This window comes from Chiloscyllium punctatum, chromosome 24 (genome assembly GCF_047496795.1).
Source record: "Chiloscyllium punctatum isolate Juve2018m chromosome 24, sChiPun1.3, whole genome shotgun sequence".
NCBI classification, from domain to species: domain Eukaryota; kingdom Metazoa; phylum Chordata; class Chondrichthyes; order Orectolobiformes; family Hemiscylliidae; genus Chiloscyllium; species Chiloscyllium punctatum.
In genome coordinates, this window is record NC_092762.1 from 54,343,506 (window position 1) to 54,365,615 (window position 22,110).

The following is a 22,110-nucleotide window of genomic DNA, read 5'->3' on the forward strand; positions in this document are numbered from 1 at the left end:
TATATTAATTTACTCTTAGTCGCTACATGGCCTTATAGGTCACCGGAGTACGCACAAGGGACCTCGATTTAACAATTCATCTGAGAGATGCCATTTCCAACAATAAAGCACTCCATCAGTACTGCATTGGATTTTCAGCGGGGATAAATTCTCAAGTTCTGAAGTAAAGAAATCTCATCAAAGGCAAGAATACCACAACAGAAGCTGACACACAAAGCCACTTGGCTTTGCAAGGAAAAATGTTAGTCAAATACATATTTAATGTTCAACATCTTGTTTCTGAAACCAATCGCCCCCCCCCCATTAAAAAATAACTTTAGATTTATAAAAATCCCAACTCTTATCGCCTACTATTTGTTTATTCTTTACATAATCTGAACAAAACACTACATAGTTTATAATTGTACTAAACATAAATCTACATGCAGGATTAAACAGTAAAAAAGATACATATTTTGAGTTATAAGCCCATGGCTTTTATAATTATCAAAAGATAGATCAAATTCATAAAGCATTAGTACAGGTATGGTCACAATCTTCTAATGTTCACGATGAGTTGACAACACTATCAAAAAGTACTAGACAGATACATGGTACATCATGATTAGTGTTAAAGAGCTAGTGTCAATATGGGAGTGTGACAGCATGCCTGCCAGATACATACTGCACGTGTTGTACCAGGTTATCATTCAACATCGTGGAGGTCAAAACAGGAAGTGTTACCAGAAGGTTAAATTTGCTCATCATTAAACAAAGAGAGCTAAAAGTTAGACCATAGAAAATTACAGTGGGAACATTTCAAGTCTCTCAGAACACAAAATTCATTCCAGTTATCTACATGTTTGTTAAGAGAAAACAGAGGGTGAAGGACAAGTCAGAATTTTAAATTGTTCCTGTGCAGATCTTTTTTGGATCTATAAAGCAGATTCAGCAGCAACAGGACAAGGGCTTAGGAAAGTCAAAGAATGTGAGAGAGGAACCCCTTGCTTACCCTCTCCACTGAAAGACTGAATTGTGCCTCATTATATGACAGATCTGGGACAATTCCAAATTTATTGCGTTTACAACATAGGATGGTATTCATAGCACCAGCTTTGATGTGCAAATTGCTCAAAAGTCATGAATGAGACTTCATTTTAGTGGCAAGAAACCTTCAACCTCAGCAAAAGGTTTTTACAGGCCTGCGATTTAACAATGATTGGAGAGCGGATGTTCAGCCCACCTGTTCAGTCCAAACTATTTGATGGCTAGGTTGGTTGTTGAAATGATTTTAAAAAAATAATGCTTGTCCCCTCCTCATTTTCCTCCTTTCTTCTAAGTGTTGATTCTTGCTGTTGTGCGATTCAAAGCACACCAGACACTTTCCAGAACCTCATTCAAGGAGCTATTACTCTTCATTTCTGAGTCAATGGACTGTGTGTCTTTGGCGGTTATCACAGCATTGAATAATTCCATACTCTCCTCACCCCGGCCACTGCAAACACCTTCATCAGCCAGATAATGATCATGAGCAGAAACCTGGCTTGTATTCCCTTCTCCCTGTTCTAAGAAAGCTAATGATTGATTTCAACAGAAGCACTAAGTTCCCCTGCCAATTATACGAGGTCATAACTTGAGAGGGAGGAAAAAACATCTGTCACGAACCAGCGGACAGGATTTTTCTGGAAAAATAATTAAGTCTAAAATAGAGAGGGATAAAAGTCCTGTTTTGAGTCACATCTTAAACTTAGGATCTTCCACAGTGGATAGTTAATGTAAACATGGGAAAATAGGAGGCAGTGGTGGGTTAGACAAAGAATGCCTGTTAAATTCATGGCTTCATTTGTAATGGCTATCACCACCACTTGGATACTTTCCATTTCAGACATCCAGTGTCACAGTAGTCAGGTACAGCAAGGTTAAGCTCTCTACATGACTAACTATTCACTTTCTTCCAACCTCAGAGCTGCATCCCCTACTACATTAGTGTGATGGTTGTCCAATTCCCACAACAGTCACACTGTATTCCATAGAATGAGAATGATTGCCAGCTTACTGCTGCGGATATTGGATTCAGCCCGGCCAAGCTAATTTTAGATATGATCTTTTTATTCGCAGACAGAGGAGAAAACCACCCTATCTGTTCAGGCTGAATAGAAACTCAGATCAGAATTGAAAGGCTAGGGTCTGAACTACTGCACAATCCAAGTCATTGTACACTGCGAATTACATCAATATAACCCCTATGTTCATATGAATTGGGAACCACAGTAATTACAAAAATGTGTTTAAAATGAAGGTGATGTATGTGACCCATGATCACGTGCATCAGCTGTGCAATCGAGACGAATTTAATGGATGAGCAGTGTAGAAAGGGCACCTCATACACTGGGAGCAATAACTATCACAGCCGTTTCCTTTGCAACGCAAATGCTAACATAAGCCCTTTCACTTAGCTAGAACTGGACAGCTTGCAGAAAGATGCTGACCTCTCACAACCATATTGCAATACATGCTGAGTAATTGGAGCTGCACTTACATTAACATAGAACAAACATTTGTCAATTCAAAGATAAAATGATGATGCATTGCACTCAATGTAACACTGCACTGTGAGAAACAACCCATGGAAGTGGACTAGTGTTTTAAATTAATAGGAATGTTGAAAGTCTCCCTCTCTCCACATCAATATCCGGTGTCCAGTTCAGCATCTTCACTGAGGTAATGGGACCAGCACATCCACATAGTTGACAGGGAAGAAACCTGATTGACCATGCAGCATTCCTTCATACCAGTTGTCATCAATCTGATTGGTCAATGTGATGGTGTCACCTTCTTTGAAGCCAAGTTCTCCTTCATTCTCTGGCTCAAAATCATATAGCGCCTTGCAGCATGGCTGGTCTAGGTGTGCTACACACAAGACAAAACACAATTCATGAGTAAAGTTTTTTTTTACTTCTTGCTCCTTTTGACAACATTGCTTCTTGCTGAGATATAGTTCCAAGATATCAGCTATCCTTTGGCCATTTAGGACCACATGGACAAACAGATTCATGGGGATCATACAAATATTTGGTTATAGCATCACACTTAACAGTCAACTCAAAATGATTTACATTTTATCAATGGATAACACTTCGCTGTGAACACTGATTGGTGTTTCCCCTATAACCCCAGGGGCACTGAGGCAAATGTAAAGGCTCAGGTGAGAAAGGTAACAGATCACACACTAAGATTTGAATTTGAAACCAGCTAAAACACCTAGAGATTGAAAGAGTGACATGGATTCATTCTGCTCACTGCATTGATTTCCTAGTCTCAGCAGTGGGGAGTCAAGAGATTTCCCTGAACAGCAGTCTGGTAAAGGCAGAATCAAATCTCATGATCAGAGAAGGGAAATCATGAAACCAAGATCAAAGATGAAGAAGGGAAAAGCAGATATAAAAATGGGAAAGTAGAGGCTGCCTAACTTTGTCAAAAAGTTAAATTAAAACATGTAATGTCATGTAATGAAACATGCAACTTGGACAGGTGAAGTGGGTCAAGTATACGGCCAGTCTAGCTTCCTCTGTAGCTTGATGCATCACAACACTAAGAACACAGAATGAATGTGAGATGCTATTCAGGCATTTCAGTCCGACTTGCATCCTCTTAGACTAAGTATGAAGAAGCATACGTTAATTACTTAGAATAATTTTTTGTTAACTTCATCTTTACCTCATCCTCATCAGATTTCATGAGTGTTTCATCATCTTTATCCTTGCTCTCCAATGTGCCCCTAATTTGTTCTGATATATCCTGAGTTCATCCAATCTTGCACAGTATCCTACTCATTTATCATACTTTTTTTTAAACCTCTTGTCCTGGTTCCAGTTTGTCTAATCCTCATCATTTTTATGTGTTTGTTAATCTTCATCAGCTGCCTGTCTCTGAAACTCCCACCTGGTCTGTCTGCACTTTGTATTTGCTCTTCAAGGCTCTCACCTGCTAAATATTCCTTCCTCATTTTTATCTGCATCTTGTATATACAACTTCAATCAGAAAGGCATAATTCTCTTCCTTAACTACCAACCTGGCTATATTGCCATTTATTTTGAAAAGTATACAAATGTTTTCATTTAAGTTTTGGTGTCTTCTCCTTATTGTTTCTCTTGGGGCAATTTACTATAAGTAAAGTTTCGGCATGAGTCATAGAAAGTACATGTGACAATTTCAGACTAAACACCTTGATCACCAACACATGTAGATACAAGGTTTATCACAATTACTCCAGGCTAAAGTCCAGTGGTTAGCTTTACTTATTATTACAACACATTGGCACTGTTTTAAACAAATAACAGATCATTGTCCAACAATTGTAGTCATAATGCTAGAAATTTAGTTCCACTAGTGAAATATAAAAGTGCAATTCAATAAACTTAGCAAATAATAGAAAAAGTAAATATTTGAATAGTGAGTTACATTAGAATGATATGGGGTGTGTCGACCACCGTTTTTCAAAACTGGGTGGTCACTGCCTTTTGCAAATGAGTGATTTCATAATGTGAGAGTTGGATGCCAGGCTGTGTAGTGATCATTGATAGTATTGAAAAATGTGATGCTGGAAAAACACTGCTGTGTTTTTCCAGCATCACATTTTTCAACTCTGGTCTCCAGCATCTGCAGTCCTCACTTTCTCCTCATTGATAGTATGTAAGAAAGAAGCAATTATTGACATACTGTGCAGGGAAAGGCAAGTATTATATTCTTCTAACCATTAAGTTTTGATACACAGCCCAGGACTATACCCATCATCTGAATATCTTAAGACAAACATGGTATTAGCCAGATGATTGAATGAATAAATGAAATAAAAAATGAATGAAAGAATGAACAAAAACAAAGAAAGATTAATGGACCATTAAGAGCAAGCAGAAAAAAAAAAGAGGTTCAACTCGGTGATCATATGAAAACATATCCCAGACACAGATTTAAAAGCTTCCTGGTTTGTTTGAGTTCTGTAGTTTTGTGTAATTCTGAACATTGGCTGGGAAGTTTGGAAACCTCTAGTGTACAGCAGAAAATATGATTGTGGCACAGCTGAGGGAGTTGATCATTGGCATACATTCAATACTATCACTGCAAAAACCCCCAAGAATTATCTCACATTGACCTTAGTCACAGTGAGGTACAGTTCATCCTAAAACCAAATAACAGAAAATAGACAAATGATTTAACCAGTGATTAATGACTTTTTAAAAAATAATCCTTTATATTACTGTTGAGTTTTTCATCACTGTTAAACATACAACCATTAATGCTTAGTAATTGGGACAGCCCCTTCAACAGAAAGACTGGTGTCTTTTTATCCATCACAACTAAAAATTGGGCATTAGCTACCCTACTCACAGGGGGATCCGCTGGCTGGCGTCCTATTAGGCTTGTCTGAACGGAAGGAGGCTGTTCAGGGGAAAGTTAGGTAAAAATTAAAAAAGAATTTCAATATAGTGTACAAATCTTTTCAATAATTAGTAAACCAAATACTACTGATTGGCAACAATTAACAAAATTTTCATCTTCAGTCATTTTCCTCTCTCTTTAATCTACCAAAAACCAGATGCCAATACCTTTCCGCAGATGGACTGATGGGACTTCATAACTTTATAGGATGGTAATACCAATCACTGTATGTAACAGATTTTATACTGTTCTTCAATCATCTCTTCCTCCATCTCCTACCTTAGCAAAACCATCCCTCTGTGGAGGTCCAAAATAGTGCTGAAATATATTCTCTACAACAGATGGTTCTGGTTGCTCAATCATTGAGCATATGTCAGGCTGGGCTATCTCTACATATCAAGGGCTATGGGAGGCTGACAGGAATGTGACGGAGAAGCTCATGATCACCTATGATAGTATGGAATAGTGGAGGATGCTTGGCAGGTTGTATGTCTTCTCCTGCTCCTGTCCGTTTCAGACCATCTTTACATACTGAACTCCCACCCCTATAGCTCTATTCCTGATGGTACCGTAGACATTGTATCAGCTTGATGGGCTGAATGATGTTGCATTCCTGTGTTCAAAATTAGAGTTAAAACGGTCAGAATGAGAATGGTGCTTGTTTGTAGATTGTACTATACAATATTATTTCTCCTGACACCCACTTTTGTATGCTGAACGGATATAGTTTTTCTTTGAAATAAACTTAGATGTATGGCAAATTTAGAAAGCTATGCACTGTAGAAATTCTGGGGTGGAATGAAATTAATGTCAGAGCTAGTTTCTAACCAATCAACTCTAATCCCATTTCCCTGTTCTTTCAACTGCTGATGCATTCACTCTTAAAGATGATCAACTGGGTTTCAACAGCTGGACATGGTAATGCATTCCATATTCTAATACGCCTTTTGTCGGAAAATATTCTAAACCGTCCCTTAATGTAATAAGGTTCATACCACCAATTCATCAATCAGTGAATATAAATTGCCTAAAAAAGGGTACACTGAGCAATCTAAAGCTCAAGTCAGATAAAGCTAAACATGTAATTGAGTTGCATACCATAACAGATTTCCTCCACTGGAACATGTTTTTTTAAAAAGCTATTGATGGTTACAGATGTTTCACTGGGGGCAAAAGCAGTTTGAGAGGACAAATATTGTACTAAATATTGACCTCAACATGATTTTCTTTTGCTACTGAGCATAACATCTAGTGCATTGTGGAGACATGGTAACACAGAGATAGACAGCAACTATCTATGCAGAGGATGAAGAGAATGTAATGTTCACTTATGGCTAGCCATTAAAATATTTGAATTACTGTTGACAAGGCAGTATATGGTTGCAATATCTATCATTTTGCTAATAGTGTGACAGAGAAATTCATATTATGTTAGGAAAAAATACACAGTCTTTCAACTAGTTTGGGGACGGATGAATCAGAGGCCATAGTTCTTACTGCAAGTACTGCTATCTCACAACAAAAGCTTTATAATGTTAACAGTAGATGTTAGTCTTAATATTTTGCTTTTCTTTGCTCATGCAATTGCTGACTCTGTCTGATGTATGGTTTTATTGGCGCCAGCAGTATTGCCAGCATTCCCTGGCACCTTGCCAAGTGGAGATCCTTTACAGTGAGTGCTGGCAGGCAAAATGACAGTGAAAAACATCACAGCTGAGCTTGATACTGAACATCAGTAGATGACACCAAACTACTGTTGTCCAACACAACAGCCATGAGCCAATGGTAGGAAGTGGGAACCCTTTACCCTCCTAACCCCAGTATCTCAAGGCTAAATGTAGCACAACGTTAAGTGAGTCCTTTGGTCTGTAAAAATGCATTTCAATAGCATTACTGTACTGAGACTCTCAAATGGCATCGTTCTTCCTCAATATTGAGATAGTCACTCAGAGATAACTGTCGAGTAGGTCAACAAGTTGGAATATTCTGATGCTGTAGATCTTTGAGGTGTTTAAGAATAGCTTACGGACAGTGGAATTCCCTTAAGGAGGAATGTGGAAGTGGGTCATTTAATCAGGCAGCAGAGGATGGTGGGGGTGGGGGCATATTCTGTGGTAGAAAGGTTCATAAATAGCTTTCACAACAAACATCAATTGAAGTTCTTTAATAGACAATTATTGCCCTCTTAAGGGTAACACACCTTCCACTGCTGATATTCAACCAGTGGCAAGCGAGGGCATAGCCATCCAGGAAGCTCAAAAAGTAAATTGGTGTGTTTCTAGGGGAGGTCAAGGTGTTCCTCAATCAAATGCATTCAGTACCTAATTGAGAAGTAGTGAGGAGGCCTGCTAAGATCCAACTCTTTCTTCTGAAATGCAGGGATTATGGTCTGAAATTATTGGTCCAGGAATATCAGGTGATGTTCATCAAGATTCCATTAAGCTTCACGGGGAATGTGAAGTAAGGTCAGGCCAGAACAGTCAGTTACCAGACACCCATTCTGGTTTTATTTTGGTTTTCCTCTCATTTTCTGTTTTCAGTCAGCAGCACACTTGATTTAGGCAGACACTTTTATTCCTTTTCCTGTCCCATCATCATACTGTATGATCCTGGAAAACTAACTCTTACATTTTTAAATCTCTCCTGTTTTCCACCCGGTCATAGGCCTTCCTTTATCCTATTCAACCTATCCCTTCCTCAAAACTTAGCATATCTCTAACTTTTCTCAGTCTGATAAAACTTTGAAAACTGAAAAAGTAACTCTTAGTAAATGTTGCGATAACCTGGTGAGTATTATCAACATTTTCTGTTCATCTCCTCACTACTTCTCAATTAGGTACTGAATGCATTTGATTGAGGAACACCTCTACCTCCCCTAGAAACATACCAGTGGCTACTGCCTCGCCTGCCACTGGTTAAATATCAGCAGTGAAGGGTGTTGCTCTTCTTGGATCTGTATCTCAACAGCTCTTTCAAAAAAACCTGTTTCCCTGGGTTGGGCTGGGGTGTGTGGGTGTGGGTGTGTGTGTGTGGGGGTGGGGGTGTGGGTGTGTGTGTGTGGGGGTGGGGGTGGGGGTGGGGGTGTGTGGGGGTGGGGGTGTGTGGGGGTGGGGGTGGGGGTGTGTGGGTGGGGGTGTGTGGGTGTGTGGGTGGGGGTGGGTGTGTGGGTGGGTGTGTGGGGGTGGGGGTGTGTGGGGGTGGGGGTGTGTGGGGGTGGGGGTGTGTGGGGGTGGGGGTGTGTGGGGGTGGGGGTGTGTGGGGGTGGGGGTGGGGGTGTGTGGGGGTGGGGGTGTGTGGGGGTGGGGGTGTGTGGGGGTGGGGGTGTGTGGGGGTGGGGGTGTGTGGGGGGGGGGTGTGTGGGGGGGGGGTGTGTGGGGGGGGGGTGTGTGGGGGGGGGGTGTGTGGGGGGGGGTGTGTGGGGGGGGTGGTGTGGTGGGGGTGTGTGTGTGGGGGGGGTGTGTGTGGGGGGGGTGTGTGTGTGGGGGTGTGGATGCGCGTGTGTGGATGCGCGTATGTGCACGCGTGCGTGTGCTGTAGATGATGTCATACTTGGGTGGGGGATGGAATTTCATTTCTGTGCCTAATTATTAGATTATATTCGATTACCTACGGTATGGAAACAGGCCCTTCGGCCCAACAAGTCCACATCGACCTTCCGAAGAGTAACCCACCCAGACCCATTCTGCTACCCTATATGTACCCCTGACAAATGCACCTAACACGATGGGCAATTTAGCATGACCAATTCACCTGACCTGCACATCGTTGGATTGTGGGAGGAAACCAGAGCACCCGGAGAAAACCCACAGGGATATTGCGCAAACTCCACACAGACAGTCACCCAAGGTTGAAATCGAACCCGGGTCCCTGGCACTGTAAGGCAGCAGTGCTAACCACCGAGCCACCATAAACTACATTTGAGAACATAACATGGTAGCTTAGTTAAAGCTCAAACAATTACACAAATACAGTAAGTCGACTAAGAGAATCATTTCTGAAAATGGATGAATAGGTGGAACAATCATTTTGCTGCAGTTCAAGGCAGCAGCTCACCACTACCTTCTCCAAAATGTTAGGGATCGGGAATAAATGTGGGCATAGTCCATAAATAAATAAAAAATAAGTTAAACTACATCTAGACTCAACAGAAAAAGGACATCTTCTCGAAAAAGCAAATGATTGATTGATATTAAGAAGTTTACTGGGGATGAGTTCACTGCACCCTGCAGATTAATAACATAATTCAACAGATACACATAAATAAAGAAACAGAAGTCACTTTTATATTGTGCTAATATTGCTAGCTGGTGACATGTTGCTGGTGTCCAAGCCAACCATAGCAAAGCATAAAGGCAGCGAAAATTCAGATGTATCTTCCATGTTTATCATTAATCCCAAAGTTCATTTCACTGGCAAACTCTTTGGTCTTTGTGGTCAAAAACCAGAGTGGAGCTACCAATGTCTGGATAGTAAGTTGAACTTCTGGCCAAATATGATCAAAAACAATCTATTTAGTAAATATTGGTTTCCAGTAAATGGAAATGAGGAGAAGATGCTTCAGTGGTTGGAGTCATATCTGTCACACAGGAAGATAGTTGTGGTTGTTGGATGTCAATCATTTCAGCTACAGGACATCTCTACAGGAATTCCATAGGGCAGCATTTCAGGCCCAACCATCTACAGCCGCTTTATCAATAATGTTCCCTCCGTCTGGGCGTCTTAAGTGGGAATGTTCACCGATGATTGCACAATGTTCAACACTATTCATGACGACTCAGATACTGAAGCAGTCCATGTCCAAATGCAACAAAATCTGGACAATATGGGCTGACAAGTGACAAGTAACATTCACATCACACAAAAGCCAGGCAATGACCATCATCATTAAGAGACAATGTAACCATTAAACTTTTACATTCAATAGTGTTACCATCACTGAACCCCCAGTAGCAACATCTTGGTTGGTACCAGAAACTTAACTGGACTCTCCAAATAAATACAACTATATGAATAGCTCATTCAGTAAACCTTAGCTGATCTCATTTTGGTTAAGGATTGAGAGTCTACTTCACTTCTTGCTAAGTTTCTCACCTGTTCTCGCAACGGGACATGGTACCATAAACGATGGCTACACTTTAGCTCCTGACCAGCAGCTATCCTTCATGTTAAATCTAGATAGGAAATTTGACTTGACAGGCAGTTTGACGAAAGAGTGCATCACAGCTTAACCTAGTCCTAAATGCATTATGCATCCGCATTTGCACTTTTCAGCAGGAAATCCCTGTTTAGCAATCATCAACAGTAATCCTGGCTGATCTTTCCTCTTCTTAGAACAGGGCTGTTGAACTTAATTTCAGCACTTTGATTGCCACCTGGATAGAAAGCTGACATCTCAGCGCTGACAAGGATCAGACAGACAGTTTCCTGGTTTTCTGGCTCACTTCCAGGCTGCATCAGAGGAAGCCATAATCCTCTAATTTGTCCCTCCTTGGTGTAAACTCGGCTAAAGCACAGTATGTGTGGATCCTCCACTTTCACAGCATGCTATCTGCTCTACTGTAAGGTGGCTCAAAGAAAGTAAACAATTCACAAAGAATGGGATGAGGGGACTTGGAAGAACTTATGATTTGGAGATGCCGGTGTTGGACTGGGGTGTACAAAGTTAAAAATCACACAACACCAGGTTATAGTCCAACAGGTTTAATTGGAAGCACACTAATTTCCAGAGCACTGCTCCTTCATCAGGTGGTTGACCTGGTGTTGTGTGATTTTTAACTTTGGAAGTACTTATTAACTGAATTGATTGGCTAGTTAAAGTTATTGTTTTGGCTGGCAACTCATAATTCAATTATTACAATGAACAAAAAAAATGTGCTTACCCTGTGACTTTGTTGACCCGCTATAGGAGAAACCTCCATTGGAATGGTCTGTATCTCCATATTCTGTATAAATGCTTCTTGGCTTGGGCTGATATTCACGTTTGGGGCGACCAGAGGCATCCCGTATCCTATTTGTAACAATTAATTGTATTAGATAAAGTCTTCATCACGTTTCGTATTAAAAATCATTTCAAAACACTGTTACCAATTTACTTCAATAATCCCACTGGTGGGGCTGGGAGGACAATTATGATTAGCTGAAGGCTTGTTTTAGGTATACTTGGGCTGTGTAAAATCCTAGTATTCTTAAATTGTACCACAACCAGTTGGTTTTAGGGGATAGTGGGGAAGCTAAGGAAATTTTGATGAATAAAAAGTCCCCTTGAAGCAGTTGGCTATCAAACAGATCAACAGGACAGTGAAACTGTATAAAGAAACTGAACACAGTTTTTGAATACAAGTCACAGTTAAACAACTCACACCACAGAGCAACCACAAGGCTAACTCTCAATATCAGAGGACGACGCTCTCATAATTGGAGAAATTAGGGGCTTTCATTTTGAAATAAGGAGAGAAGGTTTGTTGGAGGTACAACACAATAGATGCTAAATGGTATGAAGTAAATCCAGAAGCACTATTTCTGTGTAAATTAAGCTCTAAAATGAGGGGAGGAAAGAACATGCTAAAGTCATTAGGTGATCAACAATTTGATGAATGAAAAACTTATAGATTAGAATACTTAAATAAACACTAACAGTTCCATCCTAATTAAGGCTACAGCAAGTATAAATTTTGGCATAGATTGGTTGGGCTAAATGGTCTTTTCCTGTGAACAATATCCTAAGTAATAACATTTCCCAGAATCCAGAATGCTCCAAGTAGATTGGAAGCTAGCAAATGTAACACCATTATTCAAGAAAGGGGTGGGAAAGGAGAGGGAGAAAAAGACCAGAGAACTCAAGAAGCCAAGAAGAGGGATAAACAACACATTCTTAAATTGACAATTTGTGACTAGTAAAGTACAGAAAGGAACAATCCAAATTAATGACTCAGATACATTATATTTTGTTTCTTGATCCAAATTTGCTAATGACACAAAGCTAGGCAGGAATGTCAATAGTAAGCACACTAATACATGTAGACAGGTTAGGTGAGTGGGCACAAGGTGACAGATGGTATATAATGTGGTAAGTGTGAAGTTATTTACTTTACTAGAGGTAGTGGAAAACACTTAAAGGCAGCATATAAGACATGAAATTTGACATTCAGAGATACTTGGACATGCATTTACAGAATACAAAAAAAAAGGCATGCAGGGACAGCAAGCAATGAGGAAAGCAAAGGCATATTCAGCTTTATTTTTATATTCTAACTGCAGCTCAATAAAGATGTCTTGCTATAACTGTATAGGACTCTGAGACCACATGCAGCTTTGATCTCCATATCATAAGTGGCACAGTGAATATGCACTAGGTTGATTTTATTGGCTGAGAGGGTAGTCCTACAATGAGATACTGAGTAGATTACGGCATTCTGACTGGAGTTTTGAATAATGTACAGAGATATAATTGAAACACAATGAAGAAGGCTTTTGACAGGGTAGGTACAAAAGAATTTCTGTATCCCTGTGGCTGGGGAATTGAGAACTTGGGTGCTCAGTATAAAAGGCCAATCATTTAGGATTGAGCTGCAGAAACTCCTTCACTGAATTGATCACTGGAATTCTCTAGAAGAAACATATGGATGTATCTTTGAGCTAAGGTACATTAATAGTTTCTCACTAAATCAAGGAAATGGGGAGCAGGCACATTTGCAGAGTCCAAGTCAAGATCAGCAGTGATCATATTTAATGGAGTAGTAGGCTCAACCAGTTCATTTGGTCTACTCCTGCTCCTATTTCTCCAATTCTGTTCTTACTGAACCCACCAAACATACTTTGGGGGAAGTGATAAAAGACAGTGTGCATCAGATTCCAATGGCTGCTGATTCCCTCCTGCTGAAGTTTGTGGTAAGTTCTGAGCAGCCTCTGTTTATTTTCACAAGTTTCCGCTCACAGCAAGACACCAAAGATGCACCCATATGATTGCTGAGATAACAATCAATCCAGAATAACTTGTGCTTGGTATACAATTTACCAGAAAGCTCATATCAATCAAATAAAAATAATTGTGTATACATAACATTCAACCACATTTCTCAAAAGGCTACATGTGCATCTAATTATTTTAGATGAAATTACGTATGCCAGCAAAATTGCAGTAAATTTGTGTATTGGATCCCTGAAATAACGGAGTATAAACAATTAATTTCAGGTAGCATTTGTGGGATGAGTGTGTCGGGTGGGATTGAAACTGCCTAATTTGTCTTCAATATTACTATGCAAATTTGACAAGAATTGCTTTTGTTAAAACTGGTCAGGCGAAGTTTTGCAACTCCAACAATACAGCACTGTCATAGTCTTGACCGTGAGTAGAAGAGCTAAAACATTTTAAATATGCACTAATTTTGCACACTAATCATTACGAACATTTTATCTAATATCTTTAAAGTATTTCTCAGCAGGGCCATGACAATAATAGGCCTGAAGACTTGTGCTCCAGAACTTGCCACATCCCAAGCCAAGTCTTTCCAATACAGCTACAATACTGGCATCTACCTGATAATGTGGAAAATTGCCCAGGCTTGTCATGTACTTACAAAGCAGGACATATCAGTAAAGTGATGGAAGGTTTCATCAATAGTGCTATCAAGCAGTACCTGATTAGCAATCACTTGCTCAGTGACACCGTTTGGGTTCTGCCAGGGCTATTTGGCTCCTGATCTCATTACAACCTTGGTTCAAACATGGACAGAAGAGCTGGATTCCAGAGGTCAGAGTAATAGGCCTTGACATCAAGACTGCATTTGACCAAGTGCGACATCAAGGAGCCAAAGCAAAGCAGAAATCAATGGGAATTAGGGTGGAAAATCTCTGCTGGTTGGAGCCATATACCTAGCACACAGGAAGATAGTTGTAGTTGTTGGAGGTCAGTCATCACAGTTCGAGGACATCTTGACAGAGTTTCTCAGGGTAGTGTCCTAGACCCAACCATCTGCAACTGCTTCACCATTGACCTTCTCTCCACCATTCGATCTGAAATTGTGATGCTTGTCAATATTTGCACAAAGTTCATCATCATTCATGACTCCTCAAATACTGAAGCTGTCCATGTCTAAATGCAGCAAATTCTGGACAATGCACAAGCTTGGGCTGACAAAAGGCAAGTAACATGCGCACCACACAAATGCCAGGCAATGACCATCGCCAATAAGAGATAATCTAACCACCGGCCCCTTGACATTCAATGGTGTTACCATCACTGAATCCACCACTAGAAACCTCCTGGGGTTTGCTCCAGACCAGAAACTCAACTGGATTTTTCATATAAATATAATGGCTAGAAAAGCAGGTCAGAGGAAATTTAGATTAGATTTTAGATTAAATTCCCTACAATATGGAAACAGGCCATTCGGCCCAACAGGTCCACACTGATACTCCAAAGAGTAACCCAACCAGACCCATTACCCTCCCATTCATTTACCCCTTGTGGTGAGTAAATTGACTCCACTAGGCCATTTTCAAGGCACAAGATAGGAATGTGATGGAATATTTCCCACTTGCCTGGCCAGGTGCAGCTCTACAATACTCAAGAAGCATGACACCATCCAGGACAAGGCAACTGATTTGATTGCCAACAATTCCACAAGCATCAACTCCCTACACCATCAATATGATCCACTGCAAAAATTCACCAACTATCCCTGGACAGTATCTTCCAAACCCACGACCACTTCCATCTGGAAGGACAAGGGCAGCAGATACATGGAAACACGAGGTAAAAACAATGACTGCAGATGCTGAAAATAAGATTCTGGATTAGTGGTGCTGGAAGAGCACAGCAGTTCAGGCAGCATCTAAGTAGCTTTGAAATCGACGTTTCGGGCAAAAGCCCTTCATCAGGAATAAAGGCAGTGAACCTGAAGCGTGGAGAGATAAGCTAGAGGAGGGTGGGGGTGGGGAGAAAGTAGCATAGATTACAATGGGTGAGTGGGGGAGGGGATGAAGGTGATAGGTCAAGGAGGAGAGGGTGGAGTGGATAGGTGGAAAAGAAGACAGGCAGGTAGGACAAGTCCGGACAAGTTATGGGGGCAGTTACTAAGCTGGAAGTTTAGAACTAGGGTGAGGTGGGGGAAGGGGAAATGAGGAAACTGTTGAAGTGTTCTGAGGCGGAAGATGAGGCGTTCTTCCTCCAGGCGTCTGGTGGTGAGGGAGCGGCAGTGAAGGAGGCCCAGGACCTCCATGTCCTCGGCAGAGTGGGAGGGGGAGTTGAAATGTTGGGCCACGGGGCGGTGTGGTTGATTGGTGCGGGTGTCCCGGAGATGTTCCCTAAAGCGCTCTGCTAGGAGGCGCCCAGTCTCCCCAATGTAGAGGAGACCGCATTGGGAGCAACGGATACAATAAATGATATTAGTGGATGTGCAAGTAAAACTTTGACGGATGTGGAAGGCTCCTTTAGGGCCTTGGATAGAGGTGAGGGAGGAGGTGTGGGCGCAGGTTTTACAGTTCATGCGGTGGCAGGGGAAAGTGCCAGGATTGGAGGATGGGCTGTTTGGGGGCGTGGACCTGACCAGGTAGTCGCGGAGGGAACGGTCTTTGCGGAAGGCAGAAAGGGGTGGGGAGGGAAATATATCCCTGGTAGTGGGGTCTCTGTTTGGAGGTGGCGGAAATGTCGGCGGATGATTTGGTTTATGCGAAGGTTGGTAGGGTGGAAGGTGAGCACCAGGGGCGTTCTGTCCTTGTTACAGTTGGAGGGGTGGGGTCTGAGGGCGGAGGTGCGGGATGTAGACGAGATGCGTTGGAGGGCATCTTTAACCACGTGGGAAGGGAAATTGCGGTCTCTAAAGAAGGAGGCCATCTGGTGTGTTCTGTGGTGGACCTGGTCCTCCTGGGAGCAGATCCGGCGGAGGCGGAGGAATTGGGAATACGGGATGGCATTTTTGCAAGAGGTAGGGTGGGAAGAGGTGTAATCCAGGTAGCTGTGGGAGTTGGTGGGTTTGTAAAAAATGTCAGTGTCAAGTCAGTCGTCATTAATGGAGATGGAGAGGTCCAGGAAGGGGAGGGAGGTGTCAGAGATGGTCCAGGTAAATTTAAGGTCAGGGTGGAATGTGTTGGTGAAGTTGATGAATTGCTCAACCTCCTCGCGGGAGCACGAGGTGGCGCCAAAGTAGTCATCAATGTAGCGGAGGAAGAGGTGGGGAGTGGTGCCGGTGTAATTACAGAAGATCAACTGCTCTACGTAGCCAACAAAGAAACAGGCATAGCTGGGGCCCATACGTGTGCCCATGGCTACCCCTTTGGTCTGGAGGAAGTGGGAGGATTCAAAGGAGAAATTGTTACGGGTGAGGACCAGTTCGGCCAAACGAATGAGAGTGTCGGTGGAAGGGTACTGTTGGGGACGTCTGGAGAGGAAAAAACGGAGGGCTTGGAGGCCCTGGTCATGGCGGATGGAGGTGTAGAGGGATTGGATATCCATGGTGAAGATGAGGCATTGGGGGCCAGGGAAACGGAAGTCTTGAAGGTGGTGGAGGGCGTGGGTGGTGTCTCGAACGTATGTGGGGAGTTCCTGGACTGGTGGGATAGGACAGTGTCGAGGTAGGTAGAGATGAGTTCAGTGGGGCAGGAGCATGCTGAGACAATGGGTCGGCCAGGGTGGTCAGGCTTGTGGATCTTGGGAAGGAGGTAGAACCGGGCAGTGTGGGGTTCCCGGACTATGAGGTTGGAAGCTGTGGGTGGGAGATCTCCTGAGGTGATGAGGTTCTGTATGGTCTGGGAGATGATGGTTTGTTGATGGGGGGTGGGGTCATCGTCGAGGGGGCAGTAGGAAGAGGTGTCCTCAAATTGACGTTTGGCTTCAGCGATGTAGAGGTCAGTGTGCCAAACTACCACTGCACCCCCCTTTATCCGCTGGCTTGATGGTGAGGTTGGGATTGGAGCAGAGGGATTGGAGGGCTGCGCGTTGTGAGGGTGAGAGGTTGGAGTGGAGGAGGGGGGTAGACAGGTTGAGGCTGTTAATGTCCCGGCGGCAGTTGGAAATGATGAGGTCGAGGGCAGGTAATAGGCCAGCGCGGGGTATCCAGGTGGATGAAGTGTGTTGGAGGTGGGCGAAGGCGTCCTCGGAAGGTGGGCGGGAGTCCTGATTGTGAAAGTAAGCTCGGAGGCAGAGGCGACTGAAGAATTGTTCGACATCATGGCGTGTATTAAATTCATTGATGCGTGGACGGAGGGGGATGATTGTTCGTCCTCAGTGAGGGGAAGGTCTGGGGGGATGGTGAAAACCCGGCAGGGCTGGGAGCTGAGATCTGCTGTGGGTGTAGAGCTGGGAGTGGGGGCGGAACCTGTAACTGGAGTGGGTGTGATGGTGGGGGTAATGGGGGTGGAGTCATGAGCAGGGGTAGTGTTCCCCTTGGGGTTCTGGGGGGGGTGGGGATAGTGACAGTGGGGTCTGTGGGGGGCATGTCAGCAGAATGCAGGTGAGTGGCGCTGGTGGGGGCGGAAGTAGTGGTGACCATGGCAGTAGGGGTGGCGGAAGTCACTGAGCATGTGGCATCAGCAATGATGTGAAGGGCAGAAGTGATGTCAGGTGTGATGCATGAGGAATTGTGAGGGGTGGAAGTGGTTGTGGGAGTGGCCATTGTGGGGGCGGAAGTGACATCATCAATCAGCGTGGGGGTGGTAGCTGCATCAGCCGCATGGCTAATGGTGGAATAGGTTCCGAGGCCAGGGGAATCTTCTGGAATGTTTGAGGAGCGCTGGTTATGGAGGTGGGTGGATAAAAGTTTGTTGTACTTACAGTTTTTGATGTTTGAGATGAAATTGAAATACTGTTTGTTGAGAGTATGAATTCTTCTGAGGATGTAGTACAGACGCCTGGAGGAAGAACGCCTCATCTTCCGCTTCGGAACACTTCAACCCCAGGGCATCAATGTGGACTTCAACAGTTTCCTCATTTCCCCTTCCCCCACCTCACCCTAGTTCTAAACTTCCAGCTTAGTAACTGTCCCCATAACTTGTCCGGACTTGTCATACCTGCCTATCTTCTTTTCTACCTATCCACTCCACCCTCTCCTCCTTGACCTATCACCTTCATCCCCTCCCCCACTCACCCATTGTACTCTATGCTACTTTCTCCCCACCCCCACCCTCCTCTAGCTTATCTCTCCACGCTTCAGGCTCACTGCCTTTATTCCTGATGAAGGGCTTTTGCCGGAAACGTCGATTTCGAAGCTACTTGGATGCTGCCTGAAATGCTGTGCTCTTCCAGCACCACTAATCCAGATACATGGAAACACCACTACTTGCAAGTTGCCCTTCAAGCTACTCACATCATGACTTGGAAATATACCACCATTCCTTCTCTGTTGCTGGGTCAAATTCCTTTAATTCCTCCATAAAGGCATTGTGTAACTACCTACAGAACAAGAACTGCAGTAGTTCAAGAAGGCAGCTCATCACCTTCTTCTCAAGGGCAACTAGGTATGGGCAACAAATGTTGGCCAGCCAGTGACGCCCACGTCCCAAGAGTGAACAACAAGCAAAAGAAAATAAACACTGAGCTGCTAGATCCAAACAAGTTGTTTCTGGAATGGACATGTCTCACTATAGTATTTCTGATCTGTTAACAGAAACTGACTGCAGTTAAAACGGTATGAGCAATCTATGTATAACACTTCTATTCTTCGGTCAAGCGTCACTGCAGCAACTTGCTCAGTGTGGCTTTCCCAATAATACACATGAACTTTATTTACAAATATACATTCACAAATAAAGCTGATTTATGTTGGTATTTACAGCACAAAATAGGTCTTTTGGCTCAAAGGATACCTGCGAGCATTTTATCAACACAATTTAACATTTTTAAAATGAATTATGATAAGCAAGGGGAAAATGCTGCAATGCTGCAACTTAATCATAATGAGGCTACCAAATTAACTTGCAGGAGATCATTCCTCTCACCGGAATGCAAATATTTGTCAGCCTGAGCTTATCTACTGCAGTTTTAAGAAGAATACCTAAAAAATAAATTGGGACTTCAATAAAACAAAACAAAATCAGATGGAATCTGCTTTGTTCTTCCAATTTTTTATTCCTACTGTTTGGCATGTGAAACGTGGTCTAGAATATAGCTGCATAGACCAACATGCCACCCTACCCACATCACCATCTCTCCCAGCTGCTTTGTGCTGGGCTGAGTATCTACTGGGTGATTCATAAGACTATAAGACATAGGAGCGGAAGTAAGGCCATTCGGCCCATCGAGTCCACTCCGCCATTAAATCATGGCTGATGGGCATTTCAACTCTACTTACCCGCATTCTCCCCGTACCCTTTAATTCCTTGTCACATCAAGAATTTATCATTTCTGCCTTGAAGACATTTAGCTTCCCAGCCTCCACTGCACTCTGCAGCCTTCCACAGGCTCACCACTCTCTGGCTGAAGAAATGTCTCCGCATTTCTGTTCTGAATTTACCCCCTCTAATTCTAAGGCTGTGTCCACGGGTCCTGGTCTCCTCGCCTAACAGAAACAATTTCCTAGCGTCCACCTTCTCTAAGCCATGTATTATCTTGTAAGTTTCTATTAGATCTCCCCTTGATCTTCTAAACTCCAATGAATACAATCCCAGGATCCTCAGCCGTTCCTCATATGTTAGACCTATCATTCCAGGGATTATCTGTGTGAATCTCCACTGGACACACTCCAGTGCCAGTATGTCCTTCCTGATGTGTGGGGCCCAAAACTGGACACAGTACTCCAAATGGGGCCTAACCAGAGCTTTATAAAGTCTCAGTAGCACAACGGTGCTTTTATATTCCAACCCTCTTGAGATAATTGACAACATTGCATTCGCTTTCTTAATCATGGACTCAACCTGCATGTGTACCTTTAGAGAATCCTCAACTAGCACTCCCAGATCCCTTTGTACTTTGGCTTTACAAATTGTCTCACTGTTTAGAAAGTAGTCCATGCTTGTATTCTTTTTTTCCAAAGTGCAAGACCTCGCATTTGCTCACATTGAATTCCATCAGCCATTTCCTGGACCACTCTTCCAAACTGTCTAGATCCTTCTGGAGCCTCCCCACTTCGTCAGCACTACCTGCCTGTCCACCTAACTTTGTATCATCGGCAAACTTCACTAGAATGCCCCCAGTCCCTTCATCCAGATCATTAATATATAATGTGAACAGCTGCGGCCCCAACACTGAACCCAGTGGGATACCGCTTGTCATGGCTGCCATTCCGAAAAAGAACCTCTTATCCCAACTCTCTGCCTTCTGTCAGACAGCCAATCCTCAATCCATCCCAGTAGCACACCTCGAACACCATTGGCCCTCACCGTGCTCAGCAGCCTCCCGTGTGGCACCTTATCAAAGGCCTTTTGGAAGTCTAGATAGACCACATCCACTGGGTTTCCCCAGTCTAATCTACTTGTCAGGCACGACCTCCCCTTACTAAATCCATGTTGACTTGTTCTAATCCGACCCTGCTCTTCCAAGAATTTAGAAACCTCATCCTTAATGATGGATTCTAGAATTTTACCAACAACCGAGGTTAGGTTAATTGGCCTATAATTTTCCATCTTTTGTCTTGATCCTTTCTTGAACAAGGGGGTTACAACAGCGATCTTCCAATCATCCGGGACTTTCCCTGACTCCAGTGACTTTTGAAAGATCTCAACCAACGCCTCCGCTATTTCCTCAGCCACCTCCCTCAGAACTCTAGGATGTATCCCATCGGGGCCAGGAGATTTATCAATTTTAAGACCTTTTAGCTTTTCTAGCACTTTCTCTTTTGTAATGGCAACCATACTCAACTCAGCCCCCCGACTCCCTTTAATTGTTGGGATATTACTCATGTCTTCCACTGTGAAGACTGATGCAAAGTACTTATTAAGTTCTTCTGCTATTTCCTTATCTCCCATCACTAGGCTTCTAGCATCAGTTTGAAGTGGCCCAATATCTACTTTTGCCTGTCGTTTGTTTCTTATGTATTGAAAGAAACTTTTACTATCATTTCTAATATTACTGGCTAGCCTACCTTCATATTTGATCCTCTCCTTCCTTATTTCTCTCTTTGTTATCCTCTGTTTGTTTTTGTAGCCTTCCCAATCTTCAGAATGATTAGATTAGATTAGATTAGATTACTTACAGTGTGGAAACAGGCCCTTCGGCCCAGCAAGTCCACACCGACCCGCCACCCACCCAGACCCATTGCCCTACATTTACCCCTTTACCTAACACTATAGCCAATTCACCTAACCTGCACATTTTTGGACTGTGGGAGGAAACCGGAGCACCCGGAGGAAACCCACGTAGACACGGGGAGAACGTGCAAACTCCACACAGACAGTCGCCCGAGGCGGGAATTGAACCCGGGTCTCTGGTGCTGTAAGGCAACAGTGCTAACCACTGTGCCGCCCAAAGAGAGAGGCCCAAGCAGGAGTTTGATGCTGTTCTGACCAGATTTGTTTTACAGCCATGATTACTGGGTCGGAGTTTGAACTCTGGCTATATTAATGTTTTATTCAGGGCCAGCAAATGTTAACAAACAACATTGTTCACTTACATAAAAACAAAAATGCAGGAGAAACTCAGTGATAGGGTTAAGGTTATGCACTCTTTGTGCATATTTAAGATTGAGATAGATAGACTCTGCATCAGTACAGGAATCTAGGCAAATGGAGAAAACACAGAAAAGTAGACATAAGGAGTCTAAG

General features: G+C 43.1%; 1 protein-coding gene across 3 annotated transcripts in view; it reads right to left on the reverse strand.

Annotated features, from left to right (window-relative positions):
* Positions 1-240: 240 nt before the first annotated feature.
* Positions 241-22,110, reverse strand: part of sh3gl1b (SH3-domain GRB2-like 1b) — a 129,785-nt gene continuing 107,915 nt past the window's right edge. For 2 of the 3 annotated variants that reach the window (XM_072593839.1, XM_072593840.1), the window contains exons 8-10: positions 11,298-11,425; positions 5,368-5,418; positions 241-2,889 (exon numbers count right to left, since the gene is read on the reverse strand). In XM_072593839.1, coding sequence (XP_072449940.1) covers positions 2,693-2,889; positions 5,368-5,418; positions 11,298-11,425 — 376 coding nt within the window. In that variant the 3' untranslated portion in view covers positions 241-2,692. The remainder of the gene's footprint in view (positions 2,890-5,367; positions 5,419-11,297; positions 11,426-22,110) is intronic. The other variant, XM_072593841.1, reaches the window with a different exon arrangement.